This window comes from Heptranchias perlo, chromosome 34, assembly GCF_035084215.1.
Source record: "Heptranchias perlo isolate sHepPer1 chromosome 34, sHepPer1.hap1, whole genome shotgun sequence".
Lineage (NCBI taxonomy): Eukaryota > Metazoa > Chordata > Chondrichthyes > Hexanchiformes > Hexanchidae > Heptranchias > Heptranchias perlo.
The window spans coordinates 17787873-17804481 of NC_090358.1; the positions used below are offsets into that span (position 1 = coordinate 17787873).

At 46.5% G+C, this 16609-nt stretch overlaps 1 protein-coding gene across 6 annotated transcripts in view; it reads right to left on the reverse strand.

Annotated features, from left to right (window-relative positions):
* Positions 1–16609, reverse strand: part of LOC137301857 (protein unc-13 homolog C-like) — a 514180-nt gene that overhangs the window by 85316 nt on the left and 412255 nt on the right. For all 6 annotated transcript variants that reach the window (XM_067971546.1, XM_067971545.1, XM_067971544.1 and 3 more), the window contains one exon: positions 7591–7668. In XM_067971546.1, the coding sequence (XP_067827647.1) occupies positions 7591–7668 (78 nt within the window). The remainder of the gene's footprint in view (positions 1–7590; positions 7669–16609) is intronic.

The following is a 16609-nucleotide window of genomic DNA, read 5'->3' on the forward strand; positions in this document are numbered from 1 at the left end:
AAACTATTTCTGCTGGTTGGGGATTCTAGGACTGGGGGCACAGTCTGAAAATTAGAGCCAGACCTTTCAGGAGTGAGATTAGAAAACACTTCTACACACAAAGGGTTGTAGAAGTTTGGAACTCTCTTCCGCAAACGGCAATTGATGCTAGCTCAATTGCTAAATTTAAATCTGAGGTAGATAGCTTTTTGGCAACCAAAGGTATTAAGGGATATGGACCAAAGGCAGGTATATGGAGTTAGATCACAGATCAGCCATGATCGTATCAAATGGCGGAGCAGGCTTGAGGGGCTGAATGGCCTACTCCTGTTCCTATGTTCCTATTTAGAAGGAGACCAGCTGAACAATGAAGACACCCGACAGTCATGAGAGGTATGGATAAGGAAGCAGGAGAGTATAAAGTGAACTGGCATAGTCTCTTAACAGGTACAAAAATGTTCCAGGGATTTCATACTACAGTAGATGTTCATTAAGCTAAGTTTAACTCGGGAAATAAAACCCCACTGATTTAGTTCAAGGCTGAAAACGTCGTACCAGAGTGAGCTATTACAACAGCATAACACATAGAATACTTGATGTTATTATAAACCGTGGCTATTTGAGCTTGATTTCTCACTCATGGGATCATTACGAACAGATACCTCTCAATGATAATATTTCTTTGTTTATGATAACAAATTGATAATAAATTTTACCATTAACTATTGGCTCTGCATTCAGAAAAAAACTAAAGGGTCTACTGCTCAAAGGCTAAAGAATGTTGGAGTAATTTTTTGACTTTGCACTTCGGGTGAGGAGCTGTGCCTGCTGGAAGTTTAAAGTCGTCAAATTTAGTCAATTTAAACTAATTCTGACAAATATTAATTTTGATCACTTAATATCTACATCTGTAATTTTTCTGCTATCTGTTACTTCATTTATTTTGATTCATAGGACAGCTGGTAACTACATGCCACTCTACTTCACCAAGCCACAACTGATATCCTACTATGAATTTTAGAAACGAGTTACATGCCATCCTTCAAGTTTACACTTCACATTACAGTAGCTAATTAAAATTGGAGATTAGTTTTTATTTAACATTTTCTAATTCAGCCAGACAGCACTACATGCCAGTAACAATAGCTGAGATAGACTGAAACAGAAAATCATCATATTGTACAGCATAGCACGTTACTGCAAATTAGGCTGAATGACTGATGTTGAAGGCACAGGATCCATCTTAGAAATGAACTTTGTGATAAATTATAAACCAAACCCACTGCTGAACACAAATGTAGGAGGAAACTGCTAACAGATAACTGAGCCTCAGATAAAGGTACTACTGCGTGTAATCTAATAGGAGATTTTCTGGTGCGTGCGTCCTGTAATGGGTAGTGCATGTTTTTAGCAGCCTTCTTGCCTGTTGGGTGAGATGTACCTTTAAGGAACAGAATTTTGAGCTGCAAAGTTTAAATATTCTATTTCCACACTAGTTGGTTTACAATGAGGGGCTGCTGGAAATTATTGGGAGCAAGGTTATCATACAAACATTTAACATGTTCATATCAAATTCCTCTTTCTACTGTCTTAAAGGGGCATTAGTTCATTTATTTTTAATGCGTAAATGCCTCTGTTAAAATGGGGAGCAAGGAATTTGATTCAAACACATAAGGGTCGATTTTGGAATGGAGTAGTGGGTGCGTTGGAGGCGGGGGGGGGGGAGCCTCCGGAAATCCCGAGCGGGTTTGGAACCCAGCTCCAACCCGCAGACTTCCGGGCTCCCCACTGACGCGTCTTGGTGCGCACGCACCTCCCGAATGCGGAAGTCCCACTAGCAATTAAAGCCGGCGGGGTGATAGTTAAGAGACTTATGTACATACTTAAAGTACTTAATTTTGTCCACATTGAGGCAGGGGTCCGATTTTCAAACATCCTCAGCGTGTTTCCCGTGCTGTGGGAAACACTCCATGTTCTACCAGACGTGTTTCAGCCAGCAGCCAGTTGGACATTCAAATGCTTGTTTGACAGATGGGGAGAAAAGGTGAGATCTTGCTGCAGGGCATTCAGTTCTTTCAGACAAACTTTTGGCTGCGAGATTTTTGTGTTTTAACTGAAAATTCTTACTTTCCACTCAATTTTCTTCTGTTCACACATATTTAACAACTTTTCGGAACCCCTCAAACTGACACCATCAGGATTGGGGGGGGGGCCATGGCTTCATTCACCACTACATCTGAGGACGAGGAACATCACCAGCCTCACCAGGCACAGTGGCACTTCTGCCACTTGGAGCTCCACAACACAGTGCTGCGCAAAAGCACAGAGGGCAACAACGGAGAGAGCGACGTCGCAGGAGGCACTACCCTTGCCACAGGGTCTACAGACCGAGGCTCAGCTTCCTGGACCTCTCTGATGAGCAGTGCATATGGATGCTCAGAGTGAGTTGCCAAGTAGTCACAGACATCTGCAGCCTCCTTCATGCCGAACTGCTCCCGGCTGGGCCAGGCGGCATCTCCTTACATGTTGCTGTCAAAGTCACCACTGCCCTCAACCTCTTCGCCTCCAGATCATTCCAGGGTGCCACCGGGGACATTGCCGGGGTCTCTCAGTCGTCTGCACACAAGTGCATAAGGCAGGTCACCGATGGCTTGTTTCGCAGAGCCTCGCAGTATATCAACTTCCCCATGGACGACCTCAGATAGTCGGAGAGGGCAGTGGGATTCTACTCTCTGGCTGGCTTCCCACGGGTGCAGGGTGTAATCGATTGCACCCATATAGCAATATGAGCATCTCCACATGAGCCAGGACTGTTTATCAATAGAAAGGGGCACTCAGCTCGTTTGTGACCACCGCAAAAGATTTCTTCACGTGTGCGGCAGATTCCCTGGCAGCTGCCACGATTCCTTCATCCTGAGGGAATCCAACATCCCGCCCCTCTTCCATGCACCGAACACCCATAAGAGTTGGCTCCTCGGGGACAAGGGATAGCCCCTGCACACGTGGCTCTGAGGAACCCCATCACCGAGCAACAGTATCGGTATTATGACAGCCACATCGCCACCAGGTCTACAATTGAGCATGCTATAGGGCTGCTCAAGATATGATTTAGGTGCCTTGATTGTTCTGGGGGTGCGCTTAAATACACACCAGTGATGGTGAAGTGGCCAACCAATGAATGCATTGCTTTGGGTGGGGCTGAGCGTGAAAGAGATGCATCAGAGGGTAAGTATGAGACAGAGCCATGACATTGGATGAGGATTGGGTTGAGTGCTAGTGGTGGGCTGACTAATCGGGAGGTGAGGAAGTGCAGGTAAGTTGAGGATGAGCCTTAAGTGGGTGTGAGGAGTGATGCGATAGAGTGGTCTTGGCAGTGCAGAATGAGTTGGGGGGAGGGGATAGTGATGTGCAACACGGAATACGTAGGAGAATCAGTACGTGTACTCACTTTGGCCGATCTAGTTAGGCCTTTGAAGCGCTTCCTACAATGGATCCAGGTGTGGGATATGTTGTTGCTGCTGGTGACCTCCTCTGCCACCTTGAGCCAGGCCTTCTTGGTGGCAGAGGCAGGCCAGTTCCTCCTGTCCGCCGGGTAAAACACATCCCTCCTCCTCCTCACCCCATCCAGTAGCACCTGGAGTGTGGCATCGTTAAACCTTGGAGCAGCCTTACCCTTGTGCTGCTCCATTGTGGTCTGTGGGTCTTTGCTCCAGCAAAAGCCTTTGGAGCAATGGCCCTTTAAATAGAGCTCCTCCAGCTGACAGTCTGTGATGTGGGTGCGCAGTCCGCCCGCTGCACAGCTTTCGGTCGGCAAACCGATCGTGTGGGAAAAGGACATTTTTTATTGGCCGGGTTACCTCGCTGCCATCCCGCTTCCACTCTAACATTGGAGCCATAAGGTTTGTGACATAACATCACTTACAGCAATTTCCAGGCTTAAATGATTTATTCTGGTTTCAGAGCATAAGCAATCTCATGTTGCAATTCCTTTATTTAAATATCAGGCACTGTGACACAGCAAGACTGGGATAAGAAAATGTTGAAGATGGGTTCTTAGCGTGCATGTAGCATATTTCCATAATCAGTATTTTGCACATCCAACAAGGAAGGATTCAGTGTTACGTCCGGTTCTGAGTAATGAAGCAGGACACCCAAGTGACCCGAAGCAGGGCAAGTTGGAAAACACTTGGGAAATAATGACCATAGCTTATTTAGTTACACGGAGTTGACATAAAGGGAGTTGACCTGAAAATTATCGAATTGCACTGAGATGACAGGCCAGATTAATTTGTTGGATAAAATGGCAGATCAAACAGCAGACCAGCAATAGGAAATATTTAAAGATGGGATGGATAAGGTACAAGTTAAACACTTTCCAACTTGGTGTAAAGGAAATGTATCAAAGTTTGGGGTTTCATAAAGAAAGAAATTGAAGGAAAAATTAGGTTAAAAAGGAGCATATAAAAGCAGTGCTGGGTCAGTTTCAATATGTAGGCTGATGATACTGAGCTTTATTTTTTCACCACTTCTCAACACCATGGTCACCTTAGTGCTGACGTGAAGATGTGGTTGAATCATCATTTCCTCTAACTGAATACCAGATGATCGAAGCCATAATTTCTGGTCCCCGTCAAACCCTCTCCCTTACCACCAACTCCTTCCACTCCCTGCCACTCGCTCAGGCTGAAACAGACTCTGCAAAACTGTGGCATTCTGTTCAGTGCTGAGCTGAGCTTCGAAACCTACATCCTATCCATCACCAAGAGTGCTTACTTACACCTCTTTAATTTCCACCCATCTCTACCCCTCACTGCCACTGAAACCTTTCTCAATGTTCTTGTCACCTCTAGACTTGATTTTTCAAATGTCCTCTTTGCTGGCCTCCCATTCCTGACCCTCCAAAAACTCCAACTTGTTCAAATCTCAACTGCTTGTGTGCTACGCTGCAATAATTTGGCCATTACTCCTATCCTCATTGATTGCCTAGATTCTTATTCTCCTTCCCCCATGCTCTGAATTTGAAATTCTTGGCCTCTTCTTCAGAGTCCTCCATTGCCTTGCACTACTCTATCTCTGCAATCTCCTCCAGCATTATATCCACTGCTGCACCCCGTGGTCTTCTAACTCTGACCTTTTTGTAAGGAATCTTACAACACCAGGTTATAACCTGGTGTTGTAAGATTCCTTACATTTGTCCACCCCAGTCCATCACCGGCACCTCCACATCATGACCTTTTTGTGCATCCCTCCCACTTGCTTTTCTCCACCACTCATGGCAGAGCCTTCAGCTCCTGTGCCTTGCTTTCTAGAATTCACTTCCCTAAACCTCTCCCCTTCTCGCTCCACTTTGAAAACCTTCTCAAAACCCACCTTCTCAACCAAATTTTACAGTCACCTCTACTAACTCTCGCACCATGGCTCCTCTGATCCTTTATTTATCTATAATTTTCTCCCGCTCTGTAAAGGCTTAGGATATATTCTATGTTAAAGGCACGATATAAAAGCACATTTTTGTTGGATAGGTGTTGAAAATGAAGAATATAAAAGGACGCGGAATGGGTGAGGACATGTGATTAGAGTAAATAGTGTCTGTTGAAGATCTTGCACTGGCACAGGCACGATGGGCCAAATGGCCTTCTTCTGGGTTAAAACTTCTATAAGTCAAAGAGTTTTTAAAATGTCAACAGGGTGAAGAGAAATTCAGGGTTTCTGCGACAAGGGCAGGGAACACCAGTTTATAAAGTCGCAGTGTGATTAACGGGACCTGCTCAATATTGAATTTATCCTAACAATGACTTAAAGATGGATTATCAGACAGATGACATGTATGAAATGAACTTCATATATCATGGGCTCCTGATGGATATTCTGTTTTAAGCATAAGCATGAGGAAAGAAAGAAATACTCACTGTGAATGCAATGTTTCCATGATTTTCCCTTGATAGCTGTCATACAGCTTACTTTTGTGGATAATGGACCACATTTGGAAAACAGGCATGGAAATATTACTCAATAGATTCTTTTAGTCATTGACTCAACATGCAACTTATAAAGGAGGGGAAAAAAACTACATTTTTAAGAAGATGGATGTAAGCACCTAGACAATCCACAGAGAAACCACACATTCCCCTGCACGTCATTGTGTTTGTATTCTGCATATTAGATTTCAAATGATATCATGAGCTATTTAAAATGGTACTGATGAAACAATCCCACTTTGCTATTTTCCCCAATAGATTAATAAAGCTGGAACATGCCATCATGCAAACTCCCCAAACTAATCTAAATGCAAAGCGTGAGCAGTCGACTACATAGCTAAAACATTAATGAATTACCTCAAATATGCCAATATTGAAGAGAAATTGCAACTAAAGAACCTACATATTATTAAAGCAGGTGACAGTAAGTTAGGTGTCAAGCCACAGCCCCCCGCTGGATTATGTGTAACCTCCAGAAGTGGGCATTATTCTGTAATGTGCTGTTGCCTCAAATAAATTTCAACATCAAATGATTCTAATCAAAACATTTGTACAGAATTAAAGATTCTGATAGGAATGAGTGAATGAGGTTGTCTTTGTTATTTTTTAAATCCAAAAAAAATTCAGGAAACCAGTAAATAAAATCACCAGTTCACCAAGCTGAGCATGTGCTCCATTTTGCCTGCAACATTGAAAAATAACAGCAAATCAAATCAGCTATTTGGCTTTGTTTTATTAAACTGACAAAATTTGGAGCTCAGATTTAGGAGTTTGCTTAAATGCTACTTCCTAAAGTTTAGTTCCTGATCTTATTTTTCCATGAAACTTATAATTAATAAAACTGTTCTCTTTTATGAAAGATACACAATTAGTAGCACGTACATTGTCAATACAGCGAGACCTGTGTAAATGATCCCCTGTATTAGGTGCCCATCTATCAATAGTGACCGATACTTTCAGTCCCAGCGATTTGTCATGCATTGGAAGTTAAGCAGTAGTCTAAAATGGTGAATGTAGTTGGTAGCCATAATCATAATGAGTACTTTTCTCTAGCTTTTCAACTGAAATTATAATACTATAGCTAAAACAAGTTTCAGTCACAATTTATCTTTAGCAGCCAGTCAGTGTTATTGCCAAGCATGACTGTCTAAACAGGTTTACATTGACTCATTAAATTAGTTCAAGAAAAATATAGTTTTATATTTGTCTTGATTTATCCATTAATCACACGATCCTTGTTCACACAGACCTTACAGAAGGCATTTTCCCTTTCCTCCTGCAGCACAGTTGAATGCAGAACAAAAATATTGGACAAAGACAAGACAAATTACAGACAGTGCACAAAGCATGCAACAAGCTATGCAGAATATTTTTACAAAGGTTTACTTACACCACAGCATACACAGCTAATTATAAAGACATCAAATGCTTACTATATCATTTGTAAATAGTACTTAAGCAATATACTGCGTATAACAAATGTAGCAAGGTACTGATCATAAAGCATATGCCACTATTGTAAAAGGTAAAATTAATGACTACAAAAAAGAAATAGTCTAATACACATTAAACACTAGAAAACTATTAGCGTCATCTATATTTTTAGATTTATAGATTTTCACCAGTCACTGACCTCTTTTCCACCCATTGACTCAAACATTTTCTCCAGCTGGACCCTCAACTGCTGGATGTTATTCATCAGGATGCAAGGCTGTAAGAAGTTTAATCAATAAATCATTTAGAAGTGCCTGACAGTGTTAACCAGAATACCACACAGAAACGATTGAGACAAATTATGCAAGAAAGATGAGGGCCTATCGTTTCCATTTAATTATACAGCAACTGAATCAAATGTCGGATACAACAATGGAAATGGTGGAACACCCAACTCGTTTGTGAGTGAAGACAACTTCATAATTAATAAGTGATATAGAATTCTCATGCTGAATAAGGTATTTATTCCATCATTCCTTACTCCATATTATAATGCTTCTACTTTCTTTAAATTCCTCTTTTCTTTACTCTGAAGTATAGTACCATTTTAATATGATCTGCTCAATAGAAACTATTAATACAGTTCTACATTCACCTCCTGTAATTGCAGTACATATTAATGATGGAATCATTAAGGTTACCTCACCTTGCAGCAACATGGATTAATTATTATAAAAATGTGGATTACAGTAAAAATATATATATTCACTTCCTGCAAAAACACTGGCTGCATGTAACAGAATGGAATAAGGGATATCCCTTTTGGAAATTTGAAGTAAATTTAGGAGCTATGTATCAAAGTAGTTGCAATCATAATCTTATTAAATGATTGTTTGGTATGGGACCATGCAATAAAATATAGTGTATGATCTTGCAATAAAAAGTGATTAAACACAAGATCCAGATTTGTTTTTAAAACATTAGTAACTCGTCTTACAAAGCACAGGTATTTAAAGGGAAAGAATCTTCACGAACAAGTGATTGGCAAGGCTTTTTATAAGTTGATTACAAAAATACAAGTGACGATATAAATCACGTTGAACATATTACAGGGTCGCTAGCCCAAGTGACATTTCCAGGATAAATGATGCATGTCTCTTCTCCCTTGCCAAGTAAGTTTTCATTAAGGAAATAACCCCGCCACCACACTCCGTCACCACCAACAAACTGACAAAGAAATTTCATAGGACTGTGTTAAGCATTTCTATGTCAATATTTGCACAAAGCCGAGTGTCATTACTGGTTAAATCCACAGTGGCTAAGTCCATTACATATTTACAACCAAAGCCATTGGAGAAAGAACAAAAATATTGAAGTTCTAAGTTTTTTTCCCCCTGAGCTACCATCGTTTGTGCATCTCGGTATCAAATCAGTGAAAATGTTGAAACAAATAGAAATTATTCAGAAATGTTACACAACTCTATTTAAATCTGTAGATATCTCTGAATGGCACATTAGTAGAATGCTTTCCCTGCTGGTGATGGGGATGTTGACACAGAGGAGGCGTTAGGAGTGAGATTTATGATCATAAAGATTGCAAAAACATTTAAACAAATGCGTTTAAGAAATAAGTGTAACACCCAGTGATGATAGGTCTGATGAGTGCTGAAGTCAAAGTTAGAGTCCGAATTGGGCAAAATTAAAATGATCAGAAAAGAGCTGAATTATACTGAGATACAACATTAGATTTTCAAAAGTAGGGTTTTCAAACCAAGTCCGAAAGGTAGTGAATTACTAATAAAAACTTAAAGCTCTTTGAATGAATCAGTGGGTGAATTTGTCACTCGTGTAATATTGTTGGCCTCTGGTCTGTGCTGTGTTAACTAATCGCAGCCAGGATGACAATAATTTCTCCCAACTGTTGAACAGCCTAATGACACTTATTGTGTAGGCTCAGATGTGAAAAATAGTACTTTAATAGTATATCTTCTTTGGAACAATTACATGGCATTTGGCAATGGCTCCGATATTTACATGGAGGGCACAGGGGTGGGTGTCAGTGGCCGGGAAACCTGGAAATACTGGGAAGGCAGTGGTCCTGCTGAATTTAGCAGCAGGACCATTTTAGAATTTTTTTTACTCCGTTTCTTGCCTGGCAGCCAGTCAGATCGAGAGGAGAAGGTGGGAGGGGGAGGGGGAGGAGAGAGACAGCACAGGGGCGTAAGAGAGAGGCAGCTTGGGGGGAAAGAGAGGCAACGCATGGGGGGAGAGAGAGGGAGCGCGGAGGGGGGGAGAGAGGCAGCGCGGAGGGGAGGAGAGAGGCAGCGCGGAGGGGGGGAGAGAGGCAGCGCGGAGGGGGGGGGAGAGAGGCAGTGCGGAGGGGGGGGGGAGAGAGGCAGTGCGGAGGGGGGGGGAGAGAGGCAGCGCGGAGGGGGAGAGAGGCAGCGCGGAGGGGGGGGAGAGAGGCAGCGTGGAGGGGGGGAGAGAGGCAGCGCCGGGGGGGAGAGAGAGAGGCAGCGCTGGGGGGGGAGAGAGAGGCAGCGCCGGGGAGGAGAGAGAGAGGCAGCGCTGGGGGGGGAGAGAGAGGCAGCGCCGGGGAGGAGAGAGAGAGGCAGCCCGGGGGGGAGAGAGAGGCAGCGCCGGGGAGGAGAGAGAGAGGCAGCGCCGGGGGGGAGAGAGAGAGGCAGCGCTGGGGGGGGAGAGAGAGGCAGCGCCGGGGGGGAGAGAGAGAGGCAGCGCTGGGGGGGGAGAGAGAGGCAGCGCCGGGGGGGAGAGAGAGAGGCAGCGCCGGGGAGGAGAGAGAGAGGCAGCGCTGGGGGGGGAGAGAGAGGCAGCGCCGGGGGGGAGAGAGAGAGGCAGCGTGGGGGGGGAGAGAGAGGCAGCGCTGGGGGGGGAGAGAGAGGCAGCCCGGGGGGGAGAGAGAGAGGCAGCCCGGGGGGGAGAGAGAGAGGCAGCGCCGGGGAGGAGAGAGAGAGGCAGCGCTGGGGGGGGAGAGAGAGGCAGCGCCGGGGGGGAGAGAGAGAGGCAGCGTGGGGGGGGAGAGAGAGGCAGCGCCGGGGAGGAGAGAGAGGCAGCGTGGGGGGGGGGGGGGAGAGAGAGAGGCAGCCCGGGGGGGGGGGGGGAGAGATAGGCAGCGTGGGGGGGGGAGAGAGAGAGGCAGCGTGGGGGGGAGAGAGAGAGGCAGCCCGGGGGGGAGAGAGAGGCAGCGTGGGGGGGGGGGGGAGAGAGAGAGGCAGCGCCGGGGGGGAGAGAGAGGCAGCGCCGGGGGGGGTGGGGGGGAAACAGAGAGGCAGCACGAGGAGTGAAAGAGAGACTTGGCGGGGAGGGGGACAGAGACTTGGCGGGGGGGGGAACAGAGACTTGGCGGGGGGGGGAACAGAGACTTGGCGGGGGGGGGGAACAGAGACTTGGCGGGGGGGGAAACAGAGACTTGGCGGGGGGGGGAACAGAGACTTGGCGGGGGGGGGAACAGAGACTTGGCGGGGGGGGGAACAGAGACTTGGCGGGGGGGGAACAGAGACTTGGCGGGGGGGGGAACAGAGACTTGGCGGGGGGGGGGGGGAAACAGAGACTTGGCGGGGGAGAAAGAGACTTCATGGGGTGGGGGGGGGAGACTTTTCTGGGGGGGAGGAAGAGACGTCGCTGGGGTGGGGGGGTGGTGGGGGCGGGTCAGAAGATCGCTCAGGTGTCGGACAATCCCGGCAGGTTTGCTTGGGGGACAGGGGGAAGCTCTTCCTGGTCCACAAGCAGTGCTGGAAAAGCACTCACACTCTGGAGCCGGCAGCTCCTGCCTTCCTTCAGTTGCCAGGTTTCCCGAGCACTGGGATACGCGGCTGACCACCCTTAAATCGAAATAGCTGCCAAAATCTGAGGAACGCAGTCTCATTTAAATATTATAATCACTGACCCACCTCTCCAGAGCAGGTTACTCGGCCGCCCCCAAACCCACCGGAGTAAAACCGGAAGTCGGAGCGTTTGCTGTGGATTGGGGTCGGGTTTCACATTTTTAGCAATTTAAACCCCCCCCCACCCCGTTGTGGGTGACGGTTTACATTCCCCCAATGTCTTGAAGAAAGGGGGGTAGAAAAATAACATATAAACAAAACAATTTGAAAAAAGGGATAAAGAGAGCTTTTAGGCTTAACGAGGCAATACAACAAGCAAAAAATAGGATAACTCCTGCAAAATTAAAATAGCTGTCATTCCTTTGAGGAGGTAAATTTGTCAATCCTTTCTGACAATATATGACACTATTTAAAATGGTCAGACAACGTGCTATTTTCATTGCTAGACTGGACTTTGCAGATTGTGGAACAAAGTGGCTCTTTAGATTGATTACTTGCAATCAAAAAGAGGAGAATAAAGCAATGTGATGTTGTTCTGGCTTCCAATTTTCCTTTAGGGGGATTAAGACATAAAACACCTGCTTCAATTATAACAAATTGAATATTGGGGTGATTCAAAATTATTCAAATACCAATGTGAAAGACAGGGGGGGGGGCGCTAAATTGGGCCGTGTAACACCCATTGTTTCAGCGCTACACGTCCTCTCCGACATCCAAGATGGTGTCTTGGGTGCGCACGTACGTTTCCGGCGCCAGATGCCATCTTGGTATAGGAGTTAGCGCAGGCGCAGATAACGAACACTGGAATCATGTAAAGTATGGAGAAAATGGCTTCAATCAGTGTGCAACGCTGATTTAAAGTGATAGACAACATTTTGGGACTTAACGCTCAACTCAACGCACAGTCTTAACCCCGACCATCTGAACGTGTCTTAGAGTGCCTGGAGGACCCCCCACCAGCGCTATTTAAAGGGGTCATGCAGGATTTACAGGTTATATGCTGGATTATTGCTTCTAGCTGCCGAGACATTTGTAACTATTTTTGGAGGTCTCCTGGACTTGAATACTAGGACGCGGGGACATAGCCTGACATTTAGAGCCAGGACATGTAGGAGTGAAGTTAGGAAATGCTTCCACATGCAAAGGGTGGGAGATGTTTAGAACGCTCTTCTGCAGACGGCAGTTGATGCTAGCTCACTTGTGAAAGTTAAATCTGAGATTGATAGATTTCTGTGAACCAAGGGTAATAAGGGATATGGGGCTAAGGCGGGTATATGGAGTTCGGTCACAGGTTCACCATGATCTCACTGAATGTCAGAACAGGCTCGATGGGCTAAATGCCACTGACACTTGTTGCCTCTTGATATGCGCCACCTTCTCCTGCAAGAAAGCAGGACATGTGCCTGGGTGATGTGCCTGTCATGGTTGAATAGCTGCCAGTGTGTGTGGCCTGTGAGTTGTGGGTGTGCAGCTTGAAACAGTGGTAATGTGTAAGGGTGGGGGGAAGCATCTGATTGGCAGAGTTGAGTACTGATGGAAAGAGTTTGTTGGTATGTGGGTGATGGGGGGGTGGAGTGCATGGAGCAGTGGATGGGGCTAGTGGTGGAGTTGGAAGGAGACGCCACTTGACAGTTGACCTCACTCACCTTGACCGGTCATGTCAAAGCATTGAACTTCTTCCTGCACTGCATCCATGTTCATGATGCTGTGCGCCTGGCATTGACTTTGTTCCCTGCTGCCTCCCACTGCCTTTTGAGTGTATTTCTGGAGGGCCACTTGCAACCCCCCCTGCCCCCACAACCCCCTTGCGCATATTTTTTTTTCTTATTCGTTTGTGGGATGTGGGCGTCGCTGGCGAGGCCAGCATTTATTGCCCATCCCGAATTGCCCTCGAGAAGGTGGTGGTGAGTCGCCTTCTTGAACCGCTGCAGTCCGTGTGGTGAAGGTTCTCCCACAATGCTATTAGGAAGGGAGTTCCAGGATTTTGACCCAGCGACGATGAAGGAACGGCGATATATTTCCAAGTCGGGATGGTGTGTGACTTGGAGGGGAACGTGCAGGTGGTGTTGTTCCCATGTGCCTGCTGCTCTTGTCCTTCTAGCTGGTAGAGGTCGCGGGTTTGGGAGGTGCTGTCGAAGAAGCCTTGGCGAGTTGTTGCAGTGCATCCTGTGGATGGTACACACTGCAGCCACAGTGCGCTGGTGGTGAAGGGAGTGAATGTTTAGGGTGGTGGATCAGGTGCCAATCAAGCGGGCTGCTTTGTCCTGGATGGTGTTGGGCTTCCGGAGTGTTGTTGGAGCTGCACTCATCCAGGCAAGTGGAGAGTATTCCATCACCTGACTTGTGCCTTGCAGATGGTGGAAAGGCTTTGGGGAGTCAGGAGGTGAGTCACTTGCCACAGAATACCCAGCCTTTGACCTGCTCTCGTAGCCACAGTATTTATGTGGCTGGTCCAGTTACGTTTCTGGTCAATGGTGATGTTGATGCCGTTGAATGTCAAGGAGAGGTGGTTAGACTTTCTCTTGTTGGAGATGGTCATTGCCTGGCACTTGTCTGGCGCGAATATTACTTGCCACTTATCAGCCCAAGCCTGGATGTTGTCCAGGTCTTGCTGCATGCGAGCACGGACTGCTTCATTATCTGAGGGGTTGCGAATGGAACTGAACACTGTGCAATCATCAGCGAACATCCCCATTTCTGACCTTATGATGGAGGGAAGGTCATTGATGAAGCAGCTGTAGATGGTTGGGCCTAGGATACTGCCTTGAGGAACTCCTGCAGCAATGTCCTGGGGCTGAGATGATTGGCCTCCAACAGCCACTACCATCTTCCTTTGTGCTAGGTATGACTCCAGCCACTGGAGAGTTTTCCCCCTGATTCCCATTGACTTCAATTTTACTCGGGCTCCTTGGTGCCACATTTGGTCAAATGCTGCCTTGATGTCAAGGGCAGTCACTCTCACCTCGCCTCTGGAATTCAGCTCTTTTGTCCATGTTTGGAGCCGAGTGGTCCTGGCGGAACCCAAACTGAGCATCGGTGAGCAGGTTATTGGTGAGTAAGTGCCGCTTGATAGCACTGTCGATGACACCTTCCATCACTTTGCTGATGATTGAGAGTAGACTGATGGGGCGGTAATTGGCTGGATTGGATTTGTCTTGCTTTTTGTGGACAGGACATACCTGGGCAATTTTCCACATTGTCAGGTAGATGCCAGCATTGTAGCTGTACTGGAACAGCTTGGCTAGAGGCGCAGCTAGTTCTGGAGCACAAGTCTTCAGCACTACAGCCGGGATGTTGTCGGGGCCCATAGCTTTTGCTATATCTAGTGCACTCAGCCATTTCTCGATATCACGTGGATTGAATCGAATTGGCTGAAGACTGGCTTCTGTGATGGTGGGGATATTGGGAGGAGGCCGAGATGGATCATCTACTCGGCACTTCTGGCTGAAGGTGGTTGCAAACGCTTCAGCCTTACCTTTTGCACTCATGTTCTGGACTCCGCCATCATTGAGGATGGAGATGTTTACAGAGCCTCCTCCTCCCGTTAGTTGTTTAATTGTCCACCACCATTCACGACTGGATGTGGCAGGACTGCAGAGCTTTGATCTGATCCTTTGGTTGTGGAATCGCTTAGCTCTGTCTATTACATGTGGCTTCCGCTGTTTAGCATGCACATAGTCCTGAGTTGTAGCTTCACCAGGTTGGCACCTCATTTTTCGATACGCCTGGTGCTGCTCCTGGCATGCTCTTCTACACTCTTCATTGAAACAGGGTCGATCCCCTGGCTTGTTGGTAACGGTAGAGTGAGGAATATGCTGGGCCATGAGATTACAGATTGTGCTGAAATACAATTCTGCTGCTGCTGATGGCCCACAGCGCCTCATGGATGCCCAGTTTTGAGCTGCTAGATCTGTTCTGAATCTATCCCATTTAGCACGGTGATAGTGCCACACAACACATTGGATGGTGTCCTCAGTGTGAAGACGGGGCTTCGTCTCCACGAGGACTGTGCAGTGGTCACTCCTACCAATACTGTCATGGACAGATGCATCTGCGACAGGTAGATTGGTGAGGACGAGGTCAAGTAAGTTTTTCCCTCGTGTTGGTTCGCTCACCACCTGCCACAGGCCCAGTCTGGCAGCTATGTCCTTCAGGATTCGACCAGCTCGGTCAGTAGTGGAGCTACTGAGCCACTCTTGTGATGGACATTGAAGTCCTCCACCCAGAGTACATTCTGTGCCCTTAGATATAGGATGTCCCTCCTTCTGTCCACTTCTTGCACCCAAGGTCTCTAGTTCATCAGCAGAGAACCTTGGTGCATTCACACTCGCAGGCCTGGTACAAACTCAGATCGGCAGATTGGTGAGGTCTGGCGTGCAGATTGGAGGATGTGGGATTTAGTAGTGCGCAACCTTTATTCAATGTTTTAATATAACTCATCAGTGTGTAAACATAGGGATGTGACCTGTATCTGTGTTTTATTTGTGTGATGTCTGATCTCTGTTCAGACTCCATGCAGACAGCAGACTGTTATTTTCAGCAAATAACAGGTACCAGCTACCTTTAAGAGATGTCTAACAAACATCCTCCCTTTAAGAGATTGAGCTCCCTCTGGTGGTGGCAAGTGTGAATTGCATTGATTCCACGTGCAAGGCCTGGAAAGGAACGCTGATTGCAGGTCAGTCCTTGGGTGTGTCGAAACTTGCGTCCTGCCTGCACAGGGGTCATGGGCGTGGGCTAATAGCACATCACGCTACCTACGCCCAAAAACGGCCCCAATCCAATTTTTTTTTCCCCCCAGGTCTTTATCTTCAAACTTACTCTTTCGGTTCATCTCTGGCTGACTTGATCATTGTCTGGGTATCGCCCACAGCTGTACTTTCTCAGGAGCATATATTAGCCAGGCGCTTAATTGGACTCAGAACCAAGAACTAAGATGCAACCAAATCATTGACATATGTGGAATGTAAAGGTTTGGATCCATCACACAGATAATACAAAGTTCTGTTTGACGCTTGGTACGTTTGAATAAAAGTTCATGCAGCAACAATTCTGATGTACTGAGCCTCATTCAAAGTTCCATCAATAAAGTGTATTATTTCTGCAGTATTTATGCAGTGACTGATAACACCATACAAAGATGTGGACTCCCTTGTACGTCAATGCAATTATCACACCCGTGTCTTCATAATCCCTGCTGGGTGTCTCTAATGCGTATATTTTTATATAAATACAATCTTACCTCATGCTATTTTTACAGCCTCCATCAGCCTTGCGTCCCCTCCTACACCCTTCGTCCTCTGACTCAGGCCTTCTGTGCATCCCTCCCTCCCTATCGTCCCACCATTGTGGCAGAATCTTCAGCTGCCTCAT